Source organism: Condylostylus longicornis, unplaced genomic scaffold, assembly GCF_029603195.1.
Source record: "Condylostylus longicornis isolate FDR11 unplaced genomic scaffold, ASM2960319v2 ptg000006l, whole genome shotgun sequence".
Taxonomy (NCBI): Eukaryota; Metazoa; Arthropoda; class Insecta; order Diptera; family Dolichopodidae; genus Condylostylus; species Condylostylus longicornis.
The window spans coordinates 1,716,638-1,736,786 of NW_026577975.1; the positions used below are offsets into that span (position 1 = coordinate 1,716,638).

The 20,149-nt window shown below is 25.1% G+C and overlaps 1 protein-coding gene across 1 annotated transcript in view; it reads right to left on the minus strand.

The window, feature by feature from the left end:
• Nucleotides 1–9,246, minus strand: part of LOC129618427 (uncharacterized) — a 136,028-nt gene extending 126,782 nt beyond the window's left edge. Inside the window, exon 1 of the mRNA XM_055533162.1 lies at nucleotides 8,784–9,246. Coding sequence (XP_055389137.1) covers nucleotides 8,784–8,869 — 86 coding nt within the window. The 5' untranslated portion in view covers nucleotides 8,870–9,246. The remainder of the gene's footprint in view (nucleotides 1–8,783) is intronic.
• Nucleotides 9,247–20,149: the final 10,903 nt, after the last annotated feature.

The window sequence follows — 20,149 nt, forward strand, 5'->3', positions numbered from 1 at the left end:
GTAATTTTTCTCTAAGGATAAGAATTTCACATTGTAACTATTATACTAATGAATGAAATGAAATCAAATATTTCTTATTCAACACACTTCCTTAAATTGTAGTTCCTTTAATTACTTGCTCTATACTTCGTACAAAAACAACTCCCTGGAGCCAAAATTAAAACTAAAATTCGGACGAAACAAAACTACTTTGACGAATTTGATGTGATATTTCATATATTAGAAAAATTAGGTCTTATTTTAGTGTCCGTATTTCTGAATCAAAGCTATAGCTTTCTTCGAATTTGCTATAGATTTAACGTCAATTTAAAATGAAATTCGAAATTTTTTATAACAATCGTGTCAACACTAATACAACTCTGTCGGCATCATGTTCCAGTTAAGACCAAATCTATGTTCTTAAAATGTTACACATTGCTTCTTATTTAATAATAAAACAGCTCACATTTACGTTATGAAACTACTTATGAAATGTGAGCTTTCATATTGCATATATTGAGGTACACGTCAACTTCTTATACAATCAGTATTGCGACTGAATTGTAATCTGACGTCTACATATAAAATTTAATTACAAAAATATTGAATATTTTTTATTTTTAAATTGAATTAAATAAAATTATTAGCAAAAAAAATTTTGATTACAATCTTACAAAACTATATAAATGATGTATACACACACAAAAATTGACATTTTTGGCATGTCAAAACAAGAAATATCAATATAATTTGATTGATTCAATAAAAAAAACAATGAACTGAATAATCTTTGTAATAGAACGTCAATCTGAAATAAGAGAATTTCAATTTATTAAAACAGATTATGAATAAATTAAACTAAATCCAAATTATTATTTTATTTCTTTTTCACTCAGACTACTCTCTCGTACACGCTCTCAACCTCTCCTTCCTCTTTCCCTGTCAATTGTTAACATGGTCTTGTGTATTTGCGTTTGTTTCCGTGTATGGTTTTCATCTGTATGAATATCTGAATTTTCTTTTTCAAAATTTTTAACCTTATAGTTAAAATTTTTGATTGACATTATAAATACAACTGCTATAGGCATATTTCGGTAAATCATATTCGTTTCCTATATTATATATGTATGTATGTACACGTGAAATTCAACTATCAAAAACAGAATCCTTAAATTTCAAATTATTCCCATACGATAGCAGGTATTTAAAGTTTTGTACATATTTACACAATATGTATACCTACATACACATATGTAAATGTTTGGAACTTAATATTTATTTAGTCTGAAAAAATTGACAATGAAAAAAAATCCCATTTATATTTACTTTCATCAATATCCCAAGTGCTATACATACAAAGAGTTCTTTGTTTAAGAAAAATACCCGTACACAGAAAAATTTGATGTTAATAAATGTATATGTATGTATGCCCAATATAAATTGTATAAATATTATTTTTAATGTATACGAATTTCAATTGGTTTCAAATTTTATTTATACTCACTATACTCGAATATGAGTTGAGTATATCTTGGGTGTATGAGAAAATTGAGATTTGCGGTCATTTATTTTTAAGATTTCCTTAAAATAAAATTGAATTTTCTCAGTTCGAGATTTGCGGTTATATATATAAAAACAAAACAATTTTGGGAATAAAACCATACAAAAAGAACACCACATTTTAAAATTGTGAACCTAGTAAGTACCTTTTATAAGAATTTTATGGTTTTATAAAAGAAAACAAAAAAAAAACGAAATTTATTAAAGTTAAATAAAGTAAGCATACAGAACAAGATCTATATGCATAAAGAAGTAAGCATAAAGGAAGTTTCCCATAACGAACAAAATCCTTGTCTACAACCAAATCGCTAGAACGGTTTGGTTGTCTAGTAACCAGTTGTAAAGATATGCGAAACAGAGTTATGCCCAACGAAGACAAAAGTGAAATATAGTTTTGTGAAATATGCGGTTCACGTATCCCATAATATGCCCCGAATAGTGACTTGTAAAAAATATTAACTTATGTATATAATTGGAGGAATTAATTGAGGCACGATAAAACATACGACTTGTCTAGGGGAACAGGTCAATATTGAGCTCTTTTGGCTCCTTATTATTTATATTCTTGAAAGCTGAAGAAGGTTGTACCTTCCTTCAAATTTAGGGCAAAATTCGCTTAATTAAAACGAATATTAAAATTTAAATTCAAATAATTTAATGGTTGGTCTATGAAGCGGTCATAATAGCCACATTAATTTTCATATTTTTATAGTTTCGCTACAGCGTATCCTGTCGTATAACATTTAACTTCTATATTGCGGATGATATTACAAAATTTTGAACAATTATAGGCAGCGCCGTATCTATCATATATGCAAAGTATACGCAATGAGCGCCAGAAAACAGGAGCGCGTTTATTATGCGCAATGTGCAGTATTTATTATTGTAAACTTCATTTCAACACTTTTTACTAATATTTTATAAAATAAAAAGAAGCGTTGTACTATTCACCATATTCACCATATTTACCACTAACAATAGTATGTGCTTGTTTTTAAATATACCAAAGTAAGAACTTTACAATAGAATTTTTTAAACTTTTTAGAAAATATTACAAATGAAAGTGACAACTGTGAACAGAATAAAGTAAAAGTTATGCGATGACAAGATGAAAAAAAATTGAAAATAAAATTAATAAATTCAATTTTTTTTCTCTCTGTGTACGTACCGCAAAGTTTTGTTTTAAACAAATTTAAATAATTCTATTCAAGCGTGTAAGAACAAAATAAAATTGTAAAATTTTTTGCATATAAATTGCTTTGTTATTCTTGTTTATAAGAATGAATTTTCAATTTAATGTCATCCTTGTATTTGCGTTATTTTTTTTTTAATGTTAAAAACATAGAGAAAACAATTAATTTTAAATATCGTTAGTATAAAGTTATAAATTATTATTTATAATTTTTAAATATTTCAGTTTTGTTATTCTTTTTATTACTATTTGTCTCATAAAGTAAAACCATACATTTTGGGTCGCATTATCGACGTATTATCAAAGAGATCATCGTTAAAAAAATCAATACAAAATTTGAATTTCATTAAAAAAAAATAATAAATCTGTACACACTGCTGCAATAATTGAAGTGATTTCTACGACATTTGTTTAAAAATTTTTGTTATAACAGATTTAATTTAAATAGGATGAGACAGTTTATTCGATCAGGGGGTAAATTTGAAGTAAACTTAAGGAAACTCCTTCAACGAAAATAATTTTATTCGCTTACCAAATAGTTAATAGTAATATTAAAGTTTTGTAGAACAGTTTTCATTGAAAGCCCTTCTTTTCTTTATAGCGCAAGCCCCATAATATATGCAATTTTTTAAAATTCTAACAAGGAGTGTCTATACGTCAATATTGAATCTCATCATTACTAAGATCTTATTAAATTATTCCATTTTTCTTAACTTTTTATTATTTTCTATAATTTATCTTATTTTTCTTCATAAAACATGAAAAATATATAAAATTCATATATTCATATATATGAAATATTTGCATATTTTTCGGCTTCATAAATTGACATAAATATTATTACAGTGAGAATATTTGCACTATAATATCAAAGTATGAGTGTTATTTCTTAATTTCGATCTTATATTTTGTTCATTTTTCTATCATGCTTTTAAAGAAATTATTTGAAAAACAAAAGAAGCATGGAAGGAAACAAAAATATAACGCTTATAATATATACACATCAAAGTGCGTATATTTGAACTTGTGAATATATAATCATCTTAAGGATACGTAACAGAAACCAAAGAAAGTTATTTATGATAACAAAACGTGTGTTTTTCTATACAAAAGATTTTATCATTTTACTTATACATTAAATGTATTTATTATTTTTTTTTACTTTATTGTTTCTTTTTTCATTTATACGTGTATGTACTCAAATAAAAAATATAGACTCTAAAAAGGATAAAATATACTGACATTACAATAAGCATTAACAATTGCAAAATACGTATGTATTGTACACAGAGCCGAATTTACCTAAAGACAGAACAAACTGCAAATTATGGCCTCGGGGAACAGGCAACAAAATCGAAAATTCGTAATTTATTTTTTATTATATGCATTAAAACACGAAATATGAACCAAATGAGCAAGTACGAGAACTAGACCCCAGTCGTTCAGCGTTCTGTCGCGATAATAAATGAAGGCGTGTGGAGCGGAGCAAAGGAAGCAGTGATAGCAGGAACCTACATTTCTGTAAATTATGGTGTAATTTTTAAAAGGACCACGGGAATTTTAAATCCGGCCCTTATTACATACATTTCAATTTAAATTTGTATTTAAATGTATTCTTACTTAAAAAAGAAGCAACATATTCCATGTATAAAAAATGGCCTAAATATTAAATCATCTAGAGATTATTATAATATTAAAATTGTATAAAGAAATCAAATATTATACAAAATAAAAACACACTCATACTTTTCGTATTTCTATCGAAACAAAAATAAATATACAATGCATACCTTAAAACAAAAATCAAATATAGGAGAAAAACAAAAGTAAATAATGCTTGGAACGTGCTTTTTATTTCAATTACATACAAACGTATAATTTGCAATAATAAATTTTGGGAGTTTTACTACCTGTAAGAGTCTATTTTTGTTTCCAAATATGTGTATAAATTTTAATTTCTCTTATTTTGATAAATATATTATATTAAAATATATATGTATAATAATTAAAACATCTTTTACAACATTATACAGGGTGGCTTACAAATAATAAATAATATACTGAAACTGAATACTACTTAATAAGCTAGTTCAAAAAATTTGGAAGGACCCGTTGCTTCAAAACAACTATGCAGCGAAATCTAGTATTTTTCTGAGTTCAAAATCCCCAATCGTCACCTGCTCTATTACTCGTTAATCGTATATACCACTCTGTATAATAATATACACATTATATAGTGCATTAAATTTACAAGCAAAAAAATAAATAAATAAATATTTTGTTTCCTTAGATCTCAAGCCACAAACTAAAAGTAAAATTTTTATTTTGTATAAGGTAAAAAAAATTATGAATTATTAAGGTCATTTATTCTTTAATTTTTCTTACTTTTTTTTGAAAAGATTGTAATTATTTATAACTCAATTATTAAGGTGAGTAAATAAATAATGTGTTTGACGTGATGCACATATATGTAGACTTTTACTATTACACACACATAGAAACTACAACAGACAGTATAAGCCTATACTGAATACGCTGTATAATTTTAATTATACAGAATATTATATGTATACTGTATAATATTATATTACAATTTATATTATATTACCATCTATCCCGGCCGGAAAATGTCTACTACTCAATTTTCCTTCAATTCTTCCTTACTTTAATATTTTATGATTTTCATATACAAATTATATTTAATAATTTGTGGTATTGTGTAATAAATAAGTATAACAGTTATGAGTATAACAGTTGTGAGTATAACAGTTATGCTTATAACAGTTACGAGTGCAACAATTATGTGTATAACAGTTATGAGTATAAAAATTATGAGTATAATAGTTATGAGTATAACAATTACGAGTATAACAGTTATAAATATAAGAGTTTTGAGTCTTATTTTTGTCTCTCTACCTCTCCAATTTGTTCCTGATACACTTTAATGAAATTAAAAAGAAAATTTCAATTTCAATTACTATCTCTAACATTCAAATTAGCTGTATACCACATTAGTATCCAATTTATCAATTATCTTTTATAAAATGAGTAATATACCGCAGTATTACTGCAATATCGAACTCAAGGTCGTTTATACTGTATAAATATCATTACGCCATCATTGCTTTATTTAAGAAGATAATAAAATTCTCAAAAAGATAAAATAATTTTATTTTTTATAATATTTTTTATGATTTATATATTTCTTTATAACAATTTTATAATTTTCCATAAAGAAAAAATTTACTTTTGGATTTATTAAAAATTCAAAAAAAAAAAACAACTAAGTAAAAGAAAAATTATTTAAATGAACAAATTTTATTATTAAATATGAAATAAAAAATTTGATAAATACATTTAATTTATTTGGTAAAATAAATAAATTAAAATCAAGGTTTCCAGGCTATAGAATTTTGAAATGAAAATTTTATAAAATTTTCTTTTCATTATACGGAGTATTTCAACAGAAAATTGAACATATCAAGTAAATAACAGTAATACCCAGTTACAATTGTATTAAATTTCAGTAGGTTATCCGTTTAACTAGGCAGAAAAAATCGCGAATTTTTAAAACATACGTATTTATAAATTTACTGATTTTTCATCACTTTAAACTATTTGTCAAAACAAAATTTTGTGATAAGTGACATCACAAATGTCAAATTTCTTTTTCAATACAGATATGCACTTAATTTTAACGAACCATTTAAAAGATTATGGCCAGTATAACAGTTTAAGTGTATAAATTTCTATATATAAATTAATATAAGTAATATATTTTCTATTTTTTTATTTATTATATTTTATTTTTTATATTTTAATTACCTACTAATGTAAGTAGTTGAAGCGAATTTTGCTGAATATCTCATAGTTAGAAAATATTTGTTGAATTTTAGCCATTTCGAAATCATCCAGGGTTTACAGTATACATGCCAGTATGACGGCATGTGTGTATACAATATTACATAAGTAATATACAAATAAATAATATTTATATACAGCTGCGTCCTTTTACTTTGAAGGTGATATTCAAAAAAAAAAAAAATTTTATTGCATATTTTTACTTTTCTTCTTGTCATAAAAAGTCAAAACTTTTATTTATTTACCAATATATAAAGAGTAAACATGCCTTATCTATTGGATATCATGAAAATAAATCGGAAATTTTATATCCTTCTTGATTCTGATATCATTTTATATATTTTATTTCTACTATATTGAATAAAATAAATTCCATATCGTAAATTAAAAACTGTCAATTTGCATATTATATGTATAACATACAAATAATATAATGTAAATAAAGTATATATATTATTTACATTAAATATATAAATATATACCTTCAAATAATCTTTTTATAGTTGCTCATATTTTATAATAATAAAAAATATTACTTAAATTCATAAAATCAGATTTTTTTCTAAAGAATTTATGAAAAATATGCAAAAATGGAAGCATTTATGACATATGAACTCTGAATTTTTATATACATACATACATATATAAAGATAAAAACTGTATAATTAATATCTGCCATAAATTTAATTAGATATTATATGGATTAAATACATAGATTAAATTGTTATTAAATTATAGAAAATTAGAAATATATTGCTAATTATAATTGCGATAATAAAACCAATTTTACAAAATATTCATATATTCAGTAAAAAGCTTTTGGTTTTCAAATTATTACAATGGAATAATATTACATATGTATGTGTTAAAATTAATTACGGCAGATATTGTCGTATGGAAGTGTAATAATTCCAAAAACGCACAACAGGTCCATCTATTATAATATTTATCAAAAATGTTTGGGACGTATATAAATCGCGGCTCAGTTTGCTTAATAATATGTTCATATGTGAATATAAGATTCATTGCCTATACTCTTATATGGATAAAATACAAAATATTTACTAATTACAGTTGAATTCATACGCCATTTTTAGTTGATTTCGAGAAAAACGAGTTTAAAGTTGGAGATAAAACAAAGAAAAATAGTGAAATATATGGAACAAATGGTGGATATTCAAAAAAAGCCGATATTCTCAAGAACTACAACAGAATTAATGATTATCCGTTTGAAGAAAGATTCTCAAAAGAGTGCATTTTATGAGGAACAATTTTTTAGTGCAAAAACGACGTATGGGCCAAATTAATAATTATATGTGAAAAATACAATTTGATTGTGTTGAAATTTATAAATCAAAATATTTACATTTTGACTGTGTCTTTTTGATCATCATACCAAAATGAACTTGAAACGTAACACTCAAAAGAGCAAAAATTAAACATTTTTTTAAAATATATAGCGTACATATTCCTGTTCAAAATTCTATTATAGCCAATATAGCCGTATCGATTCGGATATTTGTTACTTTGTTACTGAAATTACTGAAGAACGAACAAAATAAGAAATTTGATGCTTGTTGTAAAGATGCTTATTTTTTATTTTTAAAACTTCTGTAGATCGTCAAAATTACAAATCAGGTAAATTCACTATGTAAAATGGAAGCATTTTCATATAATCGTTTAAGTTTTGTTAGAAAATCTTTAAATTTAAAAATGTTAGTAATTTAAATTTATGAATTAAATGGAAATATACACATAATAACTTTAATTCAATGTAGATTTACTGTTAACTGTTAAAAGGAACACAGTGTTCTGACCATCTTGACAATAATATGTTTGAATATTAGTTGCAAGTATAACTTTTCACTTATCATTTTAAAAAAAAAAAAAAAATTTTTGGCAGATATCGTTTGTCACAAAATACCATAATATTGTCAAAAAAAAATTTTTTTTGACATTTGTGCTCTTAAAATATTCATGTACATTACATGCCAAAATCTGGTTTTCAATTTTAGAATATTTGAAAAATCAAATATTTTTGAAGACCCTGAATAAAATATGAAATCCTATAAAAGCATAATATTTTATAAATAATTAATTTTTATAATAATATTAATGAAAAAAATCAAAATTGAGAGAAAAAAGTAATCAAAAAGAGAAAGAGAATTGAAAAACAAAAATCAAAACTTACCGATCAATTTCTTTATTTTTATCCTTTTCTTTATCCTTTATTTTATCTTTATCTCTTTCCTTATCTTTATCCTTACTTTCCGACATTATAAAACCAAAACAAAGTGTTCGACCAATTTTTTGTCTTTTCAAATAAAAAATTTTTTTTGAATTGTAGAGAAAAAAAAAATTAAGATAAGCAGAGAGCGTCTGCAGACAATTTTAATAATTTTTTGTATCTTTCTCTTTCTTCCTCTTCTTCCTTCTACTCTGTCTCTTAAGCGTCTTACTATTTCTTAAGCCCTTTATTATTTTTTTCTAGTTCTTAATTTTTTTTTAATATTTTTTCTATTTTTAAAAATCTAAGATTTAAAATATTTTTTATTTTAATTTTCACAAATTTGTTATGAAAATGTTTTTTTTTCGGAATTTTTTTTATATTTTTATTATTTTTGTTTCTTGATTTTTATTTTCTTGTTTTTGTTTTTTTTTTTTGCATGATATTTTATTTTATTTCTCTTTTTTATTTTATTATTATTTTTCGTACACACGTTGATTTATTTTTTTTATTTATTTATTATTCACTTATAGTATAAGAGAGAGACAGAGAGAGAATAAAAATTTTTATTCCATTATGAAAATAGGTTTTATTTTTTTTTTCTTTCTCATCACCAACAAACAAAAAACGAAAAAGAAAAATTATCAAATCAAGAGAAAAAATAAGAAAGAGAATTTTTATAATTTTTTTTTTTTATTTTTTTTTCTCTTTATATAGGAACGCACATAACAAATTTTCAATTCAAAAAATTGAAAAATTTTTAACAATTTATTTAATTTAATTTATTTTTTTTTTTATTATTGTTTTTTTACTTTATTTCTATTTTTCTCTGCATAATTTTTAATTCAATTTTTTCTTTACAGCTTGTTTTATTTTTCATATATTTTATTTTCTCTTTTGAAACCTTTAATTTTAATGACACAAAGCATCATCATCTTGTTCACATGATATTCTTATAAAAAACAAAATCATGTTTTAAAATTCAAATACCTTGAGTCTTTTGTTATCAAAACAAATTTTTTTTTTTCTGTTAAATATCTAAGACTCGTTAAATGGTTGATCCTTGAAAATTGGGCCTCTTGAAATTTCATATTACGAGTATGTGTATAACACAATTTATTCTATATAATGATAGCATATTTTTTATTTTTGTATAATATTATATTGTAGGTACGAGATAACCTGGTTATGAGTTAACATATTTTTCTTTTTATTAATGCTCTCCTTAATGTTCATACATGTGTATGTTCATATATATGTTAAATACATGTGTTTATAAAACATATATATAATTCAGCAATTATAAAAGATTTGTTTTCTTCCAAAATAAAAAAACACGAGAAAAAAAAAATAACGAAATATTTTTTATGATGTTAAAATATTATGAAAAGAATGAAGATTTTAAACAAGAAAAAAAAATTTTTTTTATTATATTTTCCTTGATTGCTTGTTTTGTAAAAATAAAATCATAATAATGGAGAAAATAAAATTTCCCGTTTATTAATTTTCTTTATTATTCATAGATATGTTGATATTTTATTATACGTTATATGGCACCTCATGTATGTACATACATATGTAGTTTATGTGTATTACAGTAGGAGGAAGGATGAAAATTATACCTGTACTTTAAATATTGCATACATCTAGGTGCAAATATAATAAAATTTTTGCAATCTTTCCGTTTTACATTCACATTCTATACATTCATGTTACTGTTATGAAAGTTATGTTATTTGTTATAGAAATGCTGTAAAAAAAGAAAATAACATTTTTTAATTTTAATTTTTTTTATAATTTGTTTTTATCTATTTATGTTTATATTAAAATTGTTTATACATATATTATATAATTTTTATCTGCGTAAAATGTATATGCAATATATACCACTTATATGCCAGTAATATACTTCATTTTATAATAACATGTTTTTCTAAAAATATGATTGGAATTGATACTTAAATAAATTATTTAAAACAAATTCGAAAGCCTTAATCAGAGGTATTTACCTACTCCAAAAAACTTAAGTGTGCATATTTCCAACTTGGAACTAAAAGTGATTTTTGAAAAATTGAAAAGTTTTCAAAATTTTCCTTTGAATTAGAAATTTAACAAGTAATTTTGACACGAAATTTAAAATAGCAAATATTTTTTATTTTAAAATAAACAATATTTTAATTAATGACATCATTTTATGTCTGTCAATTAAACCTAGCTCACGTTAAGATTATATATACGAAAAAATTTAAAATTAAAATCTGAGTTTAATCATAGTTGAATACGTAAGCACAGTTTGACATCTGAATTCCTATGACAGTAAATAAAAATAATTACTCTATTCTCATTGAATTTACTGTAAGAATTTGTAAAAGTAAAATTGCGACAATTAATTTGTTGTGAAAGTATCGAAAAGTAATCAGCTGATTTTTGGGTATAATTTTTGTAATACATAAAATTTTTAAAATCTGAACTCGATCTGTTAATTTCAATCTGATATGTAGACTTTATACCGTAGATTGAAACCTTATATTTTGTCGTTTATTAAAACAGTATAATTTACTTTATGTTAAAAATCGATTCTTCACACATTGGTACCCATATACTTGTCCCATATATATAGTATTGTATATATACTTATATAAATTCATATATTATACCTGTATGCCATATTTTATATTCTTTATAATTTATGCCAAAATTTTAAAGAAATTTGTAAACTAAAGGAAAAACTTTTAAAAAAAAGGCCTTGTAAATTTTGGAAAACTTTTATTCTTATACATATTTTTAAAATAACTTTTATTTTAAATTTATTTTCTTATATAATAAATTTGGCAAAAAATCTGTTATAATCTCTATCTACAATTACAGATATATTGAATTCCATATAAAACAAACCAAATCTAAAAAAAATCTGTTGTAATAACTAAAAATAAAACCCCCACAGCAATTATATCGAAAAAAAACTAAAACAAAGAAAAAAATTTACTTGTATAACTGCCTATAACGTGCCAAAAGTAATATTCAAACTTGCAAAACTGAATGAAAATCTGGATTTTAATGACCTTCAAAGTAATTTAAAAACAAAATGTTTCCCATAAATACTATACAACAAAAAACTTTTATCTTATAAAAAGGAGAAAATGAAATTCTTAACTTTTTAACTATTCATGAGATTTTCTTCATCTTCTTCTTCCACAATATTTCTGTTTAATCAGTCAGTTAATTGATTTTTTATATAATGATTTCTTTTATAATATCTTATTTAGATCAAAAGGAAAAAAATATCTTGTGTAAGCATAAATTTATTTAAATAAAAAACAAAAACTAAATAAAACACGAATTTCTGGGAAACAAGAAAAAAATTATTCTTGAACTTACCAAGTAAAAATTTTGAGGAAAATTTGTGTATGTTCAAGCCTTGTTTACACACGGCTACAATTTTATTATTTTGCTAATAAAGAGTGTTTTTTACTAGCTTTTCTTCTTTTAATATTTGAGTCTTCACAAATACGTGATTCATTACAATATTGTTAACGTCAAATCGATTTGTTATTTGTCATTTCTATAAATTATAAGAAAAACTAGTGAGGCCAAAATGACGCTTATAAAATTCATAATAAGGAATTTAATATTATTAAGCGTGGTACGCAATTAATTTCACGTTTTGTATTTTATCAAACTGCTAACTGAAATAATTCGATTTGACGCTTCCAAACTTTTTTTTTTTTGACGTTATATAAAATCGCCTGTTTATATCGATCAATCAACATCGATTCTAAGTTTGGAAAATAATATCGATTATTTAATTGATTGCGATATTTTGCCCGAAATATGCAAAAATAATGACTCTAGTTTGATTGGTTCTCGACTTAGAATCATCTAAATTTTATTGAGGTGGCTAGCACTTACATGAAATTATGCTTAAATAAGAGCAATTGATTTGTTATTCTTATTAAAATGTTATTCAATAACTTACATTAAATTTGAAAATAAAACGCTTACAAATAAAAAAAAATTACACTTTAAGAAAAATATTCATGAAATTTTTATTGCACCAAAAAAATTCAATATAAATTTTGAAGCCTTAGCCCAACCGCCCATTATTTTATATTTTTTTTTTTTCCTCTCTTTTAACAATTTGATTTTTATTCCTGATTATCTCTTACGTATTTATTTTTTCACCCCGATTTTTATGGTTTTAGTATTTTTTCATATTTTAAATTATTACAAATTTTTGAAGGCAAGTGAATCAATGTACTCGTATACATTATACCTACATTTATACTTTAATAAAAATGTATGAAATCCTTGCTTTATTTTAACATTAAACACTAATACCGAAAAAAGATTTTTATTTATAGGAATACAATTTTTATGTTCAATATACATTTTTGGCTTATATACAATTTTACAAATATAATAACTGTATATGTATAACAGCTGCTATTTTGATGTTAAAATAAATTAACGATTTCTTTTATGTCGACAAATATATGTATAAAAGAGGAGCGGCGAGCTGAAGGAATAAGGTGGAAGAAAATAAAATCATAATTTTAATATGATATTTTTTTTTGTTCTTATATTCTCATAGGTAAAATCTATTCAATTTCAAGACAATATTTTTGAATTTATTTTTATTTAAAAAAATATATAAATTTTATTTTATTCATTTTAGTTTTATTCGGAAGAAATATGTTAATGAAACAGCGGAAAACTAAAAGTGATTTCAAATCAAAATATTAAGAATCTTTAGTGTTTTATCCATTATACAAAAAAGTAACTATTCTATAGGGCTGTGGAATCAGATTGGAAATACGAATTGAAAATTCCAAAAATTTTCTTCATAAATTTTATTCATATAGAGAAATTAGAGTGGAATATGAGAGTAAAACGAAACTATTGGTCATTGGATCAGGATCGGAATTAAAATGAGGATTTTTCATTTATTTTTTTTAATTAAAATTAAAAAAATAATAATTTGACTTCAAAATTAATGTGGTATAGACATTATAATTTAGCTTATAATATTCGTATAATTGCTGAATGATAAATGTGCTAATACCGAATGATTGTAATTTTAAAATCAGTGAGGCTGTATTACTTCAGTAACTATTTAAACTTAGTGTCTCAACTGAAACGATAATTTTCATAGATCTCATAACCTAAATTACATACAAACTGTATACGAACTGCAATTTTAAGTGTCTGACAAAACAATATTTGGAAATTAGCAAAAAAATTTCTTGAACTCATACCAAAAATTTAAAAATATTTTACTCCAAACACACATAATCACTACTTGTGTTTTATTATATGCACTTGTACATAAATATTAAAAGTCATCCGAATTGTAACCTTAAATTTCCTTAAATCATAAACAGTTATACCATATACATATATACAAATATTATTTTGAAGATGGGTTAAGGCATAAAAAAAATAACAAACATTTTGTAAAATACGTGGGTTAAAAAACAAAAAAAAATTGAATTTTTCCTTATTTCCTTTTTCTCGGTTACGCGTTTTTTACTTTTTTTTTCGTGCAGAAATCTAATTATTAAGATAAATATAAATGGTTTACCTTATACAATTTTTTCAATGAAACATTTTTTATGAAGAATGTAGGGAAAAAAAAAATGGACATGCAAATTTTATGTAATTGTATATATAGTCTACCATACCACCTACACACAACGCTAAAATTAACCTATATTGAGAAATAATAAAAAAAAAATATTATATTTTTTTTTAGGGAAAAAGTTTCATTTAGTTTTGTTGAACAAATAAAAAATAAAAAATTTAAATTTTTTTCATTAAATTCTCTTTTAAATTATTTAAAATAATTTACTGCATAAAATGCATTATAAAATGGAAAAAAAATTTAAACATCCAATTTTATTGCTTTATTAAGAATATTAATTGAACCTTCGTATTCAGCTGACAAATAATGGATTTAAATGACGTTCTTGGTAGAAATCGGATATATGAACTATTACTTTAATAATTATTAAGCTATCACCTAACGCCATCTATTTAATTTTAAAAACTATATTAAAAAGTCGAAATATGGAGTATATTAAAAAAGTTTTTTTTTGATAAAAAATTAAAATATTACCCATTTGATTATTTTCATTTATTTTAAATTATTTTAAATATAGAGACTTGCACCATATTATTTCAGGAGATGCAGATGGTTTGGCAGGGGTTTTATTCGTATTGAAGAGCTCACATCCAACTCTCTGGGTGATATCTCCGGGTATATACTTGAAATTTTTTTTTAATTTGATATATAAGAGGACTACAATAATAGCTTCAGTGGTTTGAGGGGAGGAATTCATTTGACCGTATCTTTTTTCAGGAATCTACAATCTATCATATTTTTTTTTTAAAATTTATACTAAACGATATTCATTATGGCTTATTAATAATATTTATTAGTATATATTTATGAAATTACGACAATAATTAATTGAAATCTCTAATATTAATTTAAAATTATATTTTTAAATTTGTTATATTGAATTGTAATTTCCTAAAGTTCTAAAACTATACAAGTAAAATATGATATTTTTTTTTAATTCACTTTAAACATATTATTTATATAATTTTTTTAATTTAGCAATAATTTAAATGTAAAATTATAACTATTTTAGATTTTGTTATTAATTTTCAATGTATCTTGAGTTTCATACTAATTATTCATATTTCACGTAGTATATATAATAGTAGCTATATAGAACAATGACTCAAAACTATTAACTAGAAATTTTCAAATAATTACCCATTTTTGAAAATTATACCCATTATTTTTTGCAATTATTATGAAAATTTTTAAAACCTTTCTACATAATGTTATAATACGTGTATATACTGCTATTGTTATAACCTATAATTATAACAATATAGGAAGTATATATATGTATATATATATATATATATGTAATTACTAATTAGTAATATCTTATCTACATTTTTAAAAATCTAATAAAATTTAGTACAAATATGCAGAAAATCATTTTGATAAGAAAATTTTTTATCTTACAAACAACATTCTTCTAATTTCTCTAAACATTCAATAAAACAAGATTTATTTCAAAATTTATAATAATAAAAAAATTTAGGTTTAAAACCATAAACTCTTTATATTAATTAAAATATTTGAAAGTATTTTTAAAGCTAATTTTGCATTTTAAATCAAACCCCAAAAATTTTATTCCTAACCCAATTTACAATTCGAATGGTACCTGAATTTAATCCGTAAATTAGTGTTTTATAAAAAAATATAAAATTTAACCATACGGTTCGAAAAATTATACACGCATTTCAAATATTTACCTTTTTTTATAACTCATTCTACTGTTCCTCCTCTTCCTCCCTCAGCAAGCTTTATATTTTTATTTTTAAATGAATTTATTTCATTTAAATCAAATTAAATTTAAATTGGAATTAAATTAAATTTATATTAAAATTTTTAAATTTCAATAATTTTCTTTTCACTTTTTAATCACTGTCTGTCTCTCACTTTTTTTGCAACGGTAACAATAAACATCAAACAAAATATTAAATTATATTCCAATAATCACAGACCTAAATTATTTGTTTCCTATTTATTTTATTAACACTAATAATCACTACAAATCACCTATAGTGTATGTTTTTCTTTTTTGTATAACACTGTATAGAAAAACAAAAGGATCCACCTGTTGTTTGATTTCAATTTATTTTATGTTTATTTTTTTTTTTCCTTTCTATTCCACTTTTTTCCTATATAATATTCCCTTTTTTTTTTTTTAATTTAACACTGCATTGTTTGCTACAGTCTATTTATTTTATAACATTGAAGTGCTCAAAGAAAAATTATTAAAAATATCAAATACCTTATATTTAGTTTGGTATGCATATGTATGCATTATGCCCCAGATGCACGTATCCTTTTTTGTTTTTTTTTACTTTCAAATATACTAAATGCACTTTTAACTTTAAGGTCCTTGAAATTGTATTTAAACAATTTTATGTTTGTGTGTTTGTATTAATGTATTGGTGAAAGTTTTTCATTTACACTATACGGTAATGAAATTTTTTATAAATAGATTTATTTAATATTTGAAAAAAAATAATTATTTAATTAGTAAAAAAAAAAAAAATAATTAAAAAAATATTTTTGTGTTTTAATTTTATAAAAAGTTTGAAAGGATTTCAGTTAATTATAATTTTTCTTTCATTTTTATTAGTAAATTTTTTTTTTCTTTTTAGCGTTTTTTTTTTTTTTAATTTCAAATTTATTTCTTAAATCACGGTAATTTAAGATTATAAAAAAATATTCAAATAAATTCCAACCGCACGATTTGAAATCATATCTGCTACTAAATATAAAATATTTTTACGTTTTCATTTGTTTTTTTAATGAATCAAAAAAATAAGAAGGAAAAAAAAATTACAAAAAAAAAAAAAACACAAAAAGTAAAGGAATGTCTAGTCATCTATAACACCTCGCAAAATAATTTTATTTTCGAAATTCCGGATAAATATTTATTTTCGAAATTTTACTTGTAAAAGCTTTTTTCATTTTATTATTAAGCTTCTTTCAAAATGAACATACATAATATACATATTATACTCGTATAACGGAAATGAATTTTTGCGCGGCAAAAATATAATCACAAGGTATTCGTGTTTGTTTGTTTGTTAGTCACATACATACATATTATATGGTTTTGACATTTAATACACCTAATTTGTAATTTACAATAAGAACATTATTTGATATTCCATAAACTTGCTCAACACTAAGTGTTACCATAAAATAATATTGTAAAATTATTATTTACCGTATTAAAATTATTTTCTTATATAATTATTTTAATTCTTTCAACACTTTAAATTCAACATTATTAAATAAGCAATAAATATTAACAAGGATTTTTACTTTATGCATGAAAAATTTAAACAGGCAATTTGGTAATTACATTTTACGATATTAGGAAGTTAATATTTTTTTTTTGTGGTATACATATAATAATAAGAAATAGTATTTCTAATGGAAAAATTTAAAATTTAAAATTTTAAAAATTTATTAAGACAATATTTCAAGGTCAGTTTCATTAATTGCAATTGAAGTTTTTGACTTAATGCGAACTTTAGAATACAATAATGAAATTCAAATTCAGGTGATTGTCAGATGAAAAATATACAATAGTTAAAGTGATTTAGAAAATGTCAGGTAAGTCTCTTTCTAATTATAATATATTAATCGAATCTTTCTTCATTTAACTGAATACAAAAATCAGCTTAAACGCTGATTATATCAGTAGAATTCAGTCAAATACTAGAAATAATTCCGTTTCCTGTACTTTTAATGCAATTAATTACAACTATTTAGCAATTTTTGTGATGTATAATTTCTTAATCGTATTTTTACATTTATATTTACGGCGGCCTTGTGGACGTGTAGGAGCTTCATCGGGGGGACCTGGGGAATTAGTCCCAGAATAGCACTGTGGCTATATACGGCCCTTGCTAGGCCCATCGTCACCTATGCGTCGATTGTATGGTGCCGTAAAGCTCAGCAGGCGGGTGTGCGGGCCAAGCTGGAAAAGCTACAGAGGCTGGCCTGCCTGGGAGTGACCGGGGCGATGCGGACGGCTCCCACCGCTGCATTGGAGGTGATGATCGGATTGCCGCCACTGCACCTCCATATATTGAAGGAAGCTCGGCTGGTGACTTACCGACTTCTCTCTGGCGAGGATGGGGCAGGGCTAAAGTTGGCCCACAGAACTCACAGAGACTTCATTGAGGGCGATCCGATTCTAAGGATAACCATGTCAGATACCTGTCTGCCGCGGTACAACTTCGACCACAAGTACAGGGTTCTGTTTCCTGATCGATGGACGTGGGATCGGGGTGGTCCGGTACTTAGGTCGGGTTCGAGCGTGTGGTATGCGGACGGGTCCAAAACGGAGTCGGGTGTGGGCTCGGGCGTATACGGTGTCCGCCCGGACACGCGTGTATATGCAACCCTTGACCCGTATTGCACAGTGTTCCAGGCCGAAATACATGCAATAGAGATCTGTCTGAGAATCAATTTGGAAAGGGGGTATAGAAACCGCACCATCTATGTGTTCTCAGACAGCAGGGCTGCACTGCTGGCGCTCCGTTCAGCTCAGGTTACATCCAAGCTGGTCTGGAGCTGCCTTGCTGCACTTATGGAATTGGCATCGGAAAACAGAGTGATGCTCATTTGGGTGCCGGGCCATAGTGGCCATGCGGGCAACGAAGTTGCCGATGAGTTGGCGCGGAGGGGATCTGGGCTGCCTTTGTGCAGCCGTTGCCTTTCTGTGGTCTGCCTTCTTCCGCCGTGGGGGCCAGGCTTGCCTGCCTACTCGCGGCGGAATGCAGTCGTCACTGGCGGGACACGAAAGGGTGCCGTCATGCGGAGGTGTTTGTTCCGGCGTGCTCCGGCGGATTCGCTGCGGAGTTGCTGGGGATGAGCAGGAGCCGGGTTCGCACTATTGCGAATTTCTTCACGGGGCACTGCCCGGTGAAATACCGCCTGCACAGGCTGGGGAAGTCGGGCTCCCCCCTGTGCAGATTTTGTGGGGGTGGCGATGAGACCGCCGTGCACATTCTCTGCGACTGTCCGGCACTGGCTGTTCGGCGCCGCAATTGTCTTGGACATGAGTCCCTAAGTGTTCGGGAACTATTGTCCAACTCCCTTAGGGATATCTCCGGCTTTGTGATTGGGACGGGGATATTATAGACGGGAGAGTGGGGTAGCTACAATAAGTCAAAAATGGCTGCGGTGGCTTGGGGGGATGCTCCTGTCCCACTCGGTTCCCTTAGAATCTACGAATCTACGAATCTACATTTATATTTAACTTTTAATACTATTTTATATTAATTAAGCCAAATTGATATTATGTTGGAATTACGGGAAATAGTTGGTTTAATATTACTTTAATATGATTTATAATTTATTTCAATAATTAAAAAAGCACAATTTTTATTCCCAAATTTTTTTTTTTTTATTTATCAATGTATTTTACAAAAACATAAATTTAAATTAACGCTTTTTGGAATATTTGTTTGTTTCCTTTTTTTTTAATATATATTTATCCATTCTAATTTAATATTTTTACAATGTTGTATTATTAGATGTATATATGTATAATATTAAATTTAATACTGTTTTAAAAAGATATACATAATTATATACTAATATAATTCTTTTTTTTCGACAAAATTTAGGTTTTTTTTATTTTTTTTTTAATTTTTCTTCTTTAATAAATTCCTCTTAATAATTTTTAATTAATAAAGTTTTTTTTTTTTATTAA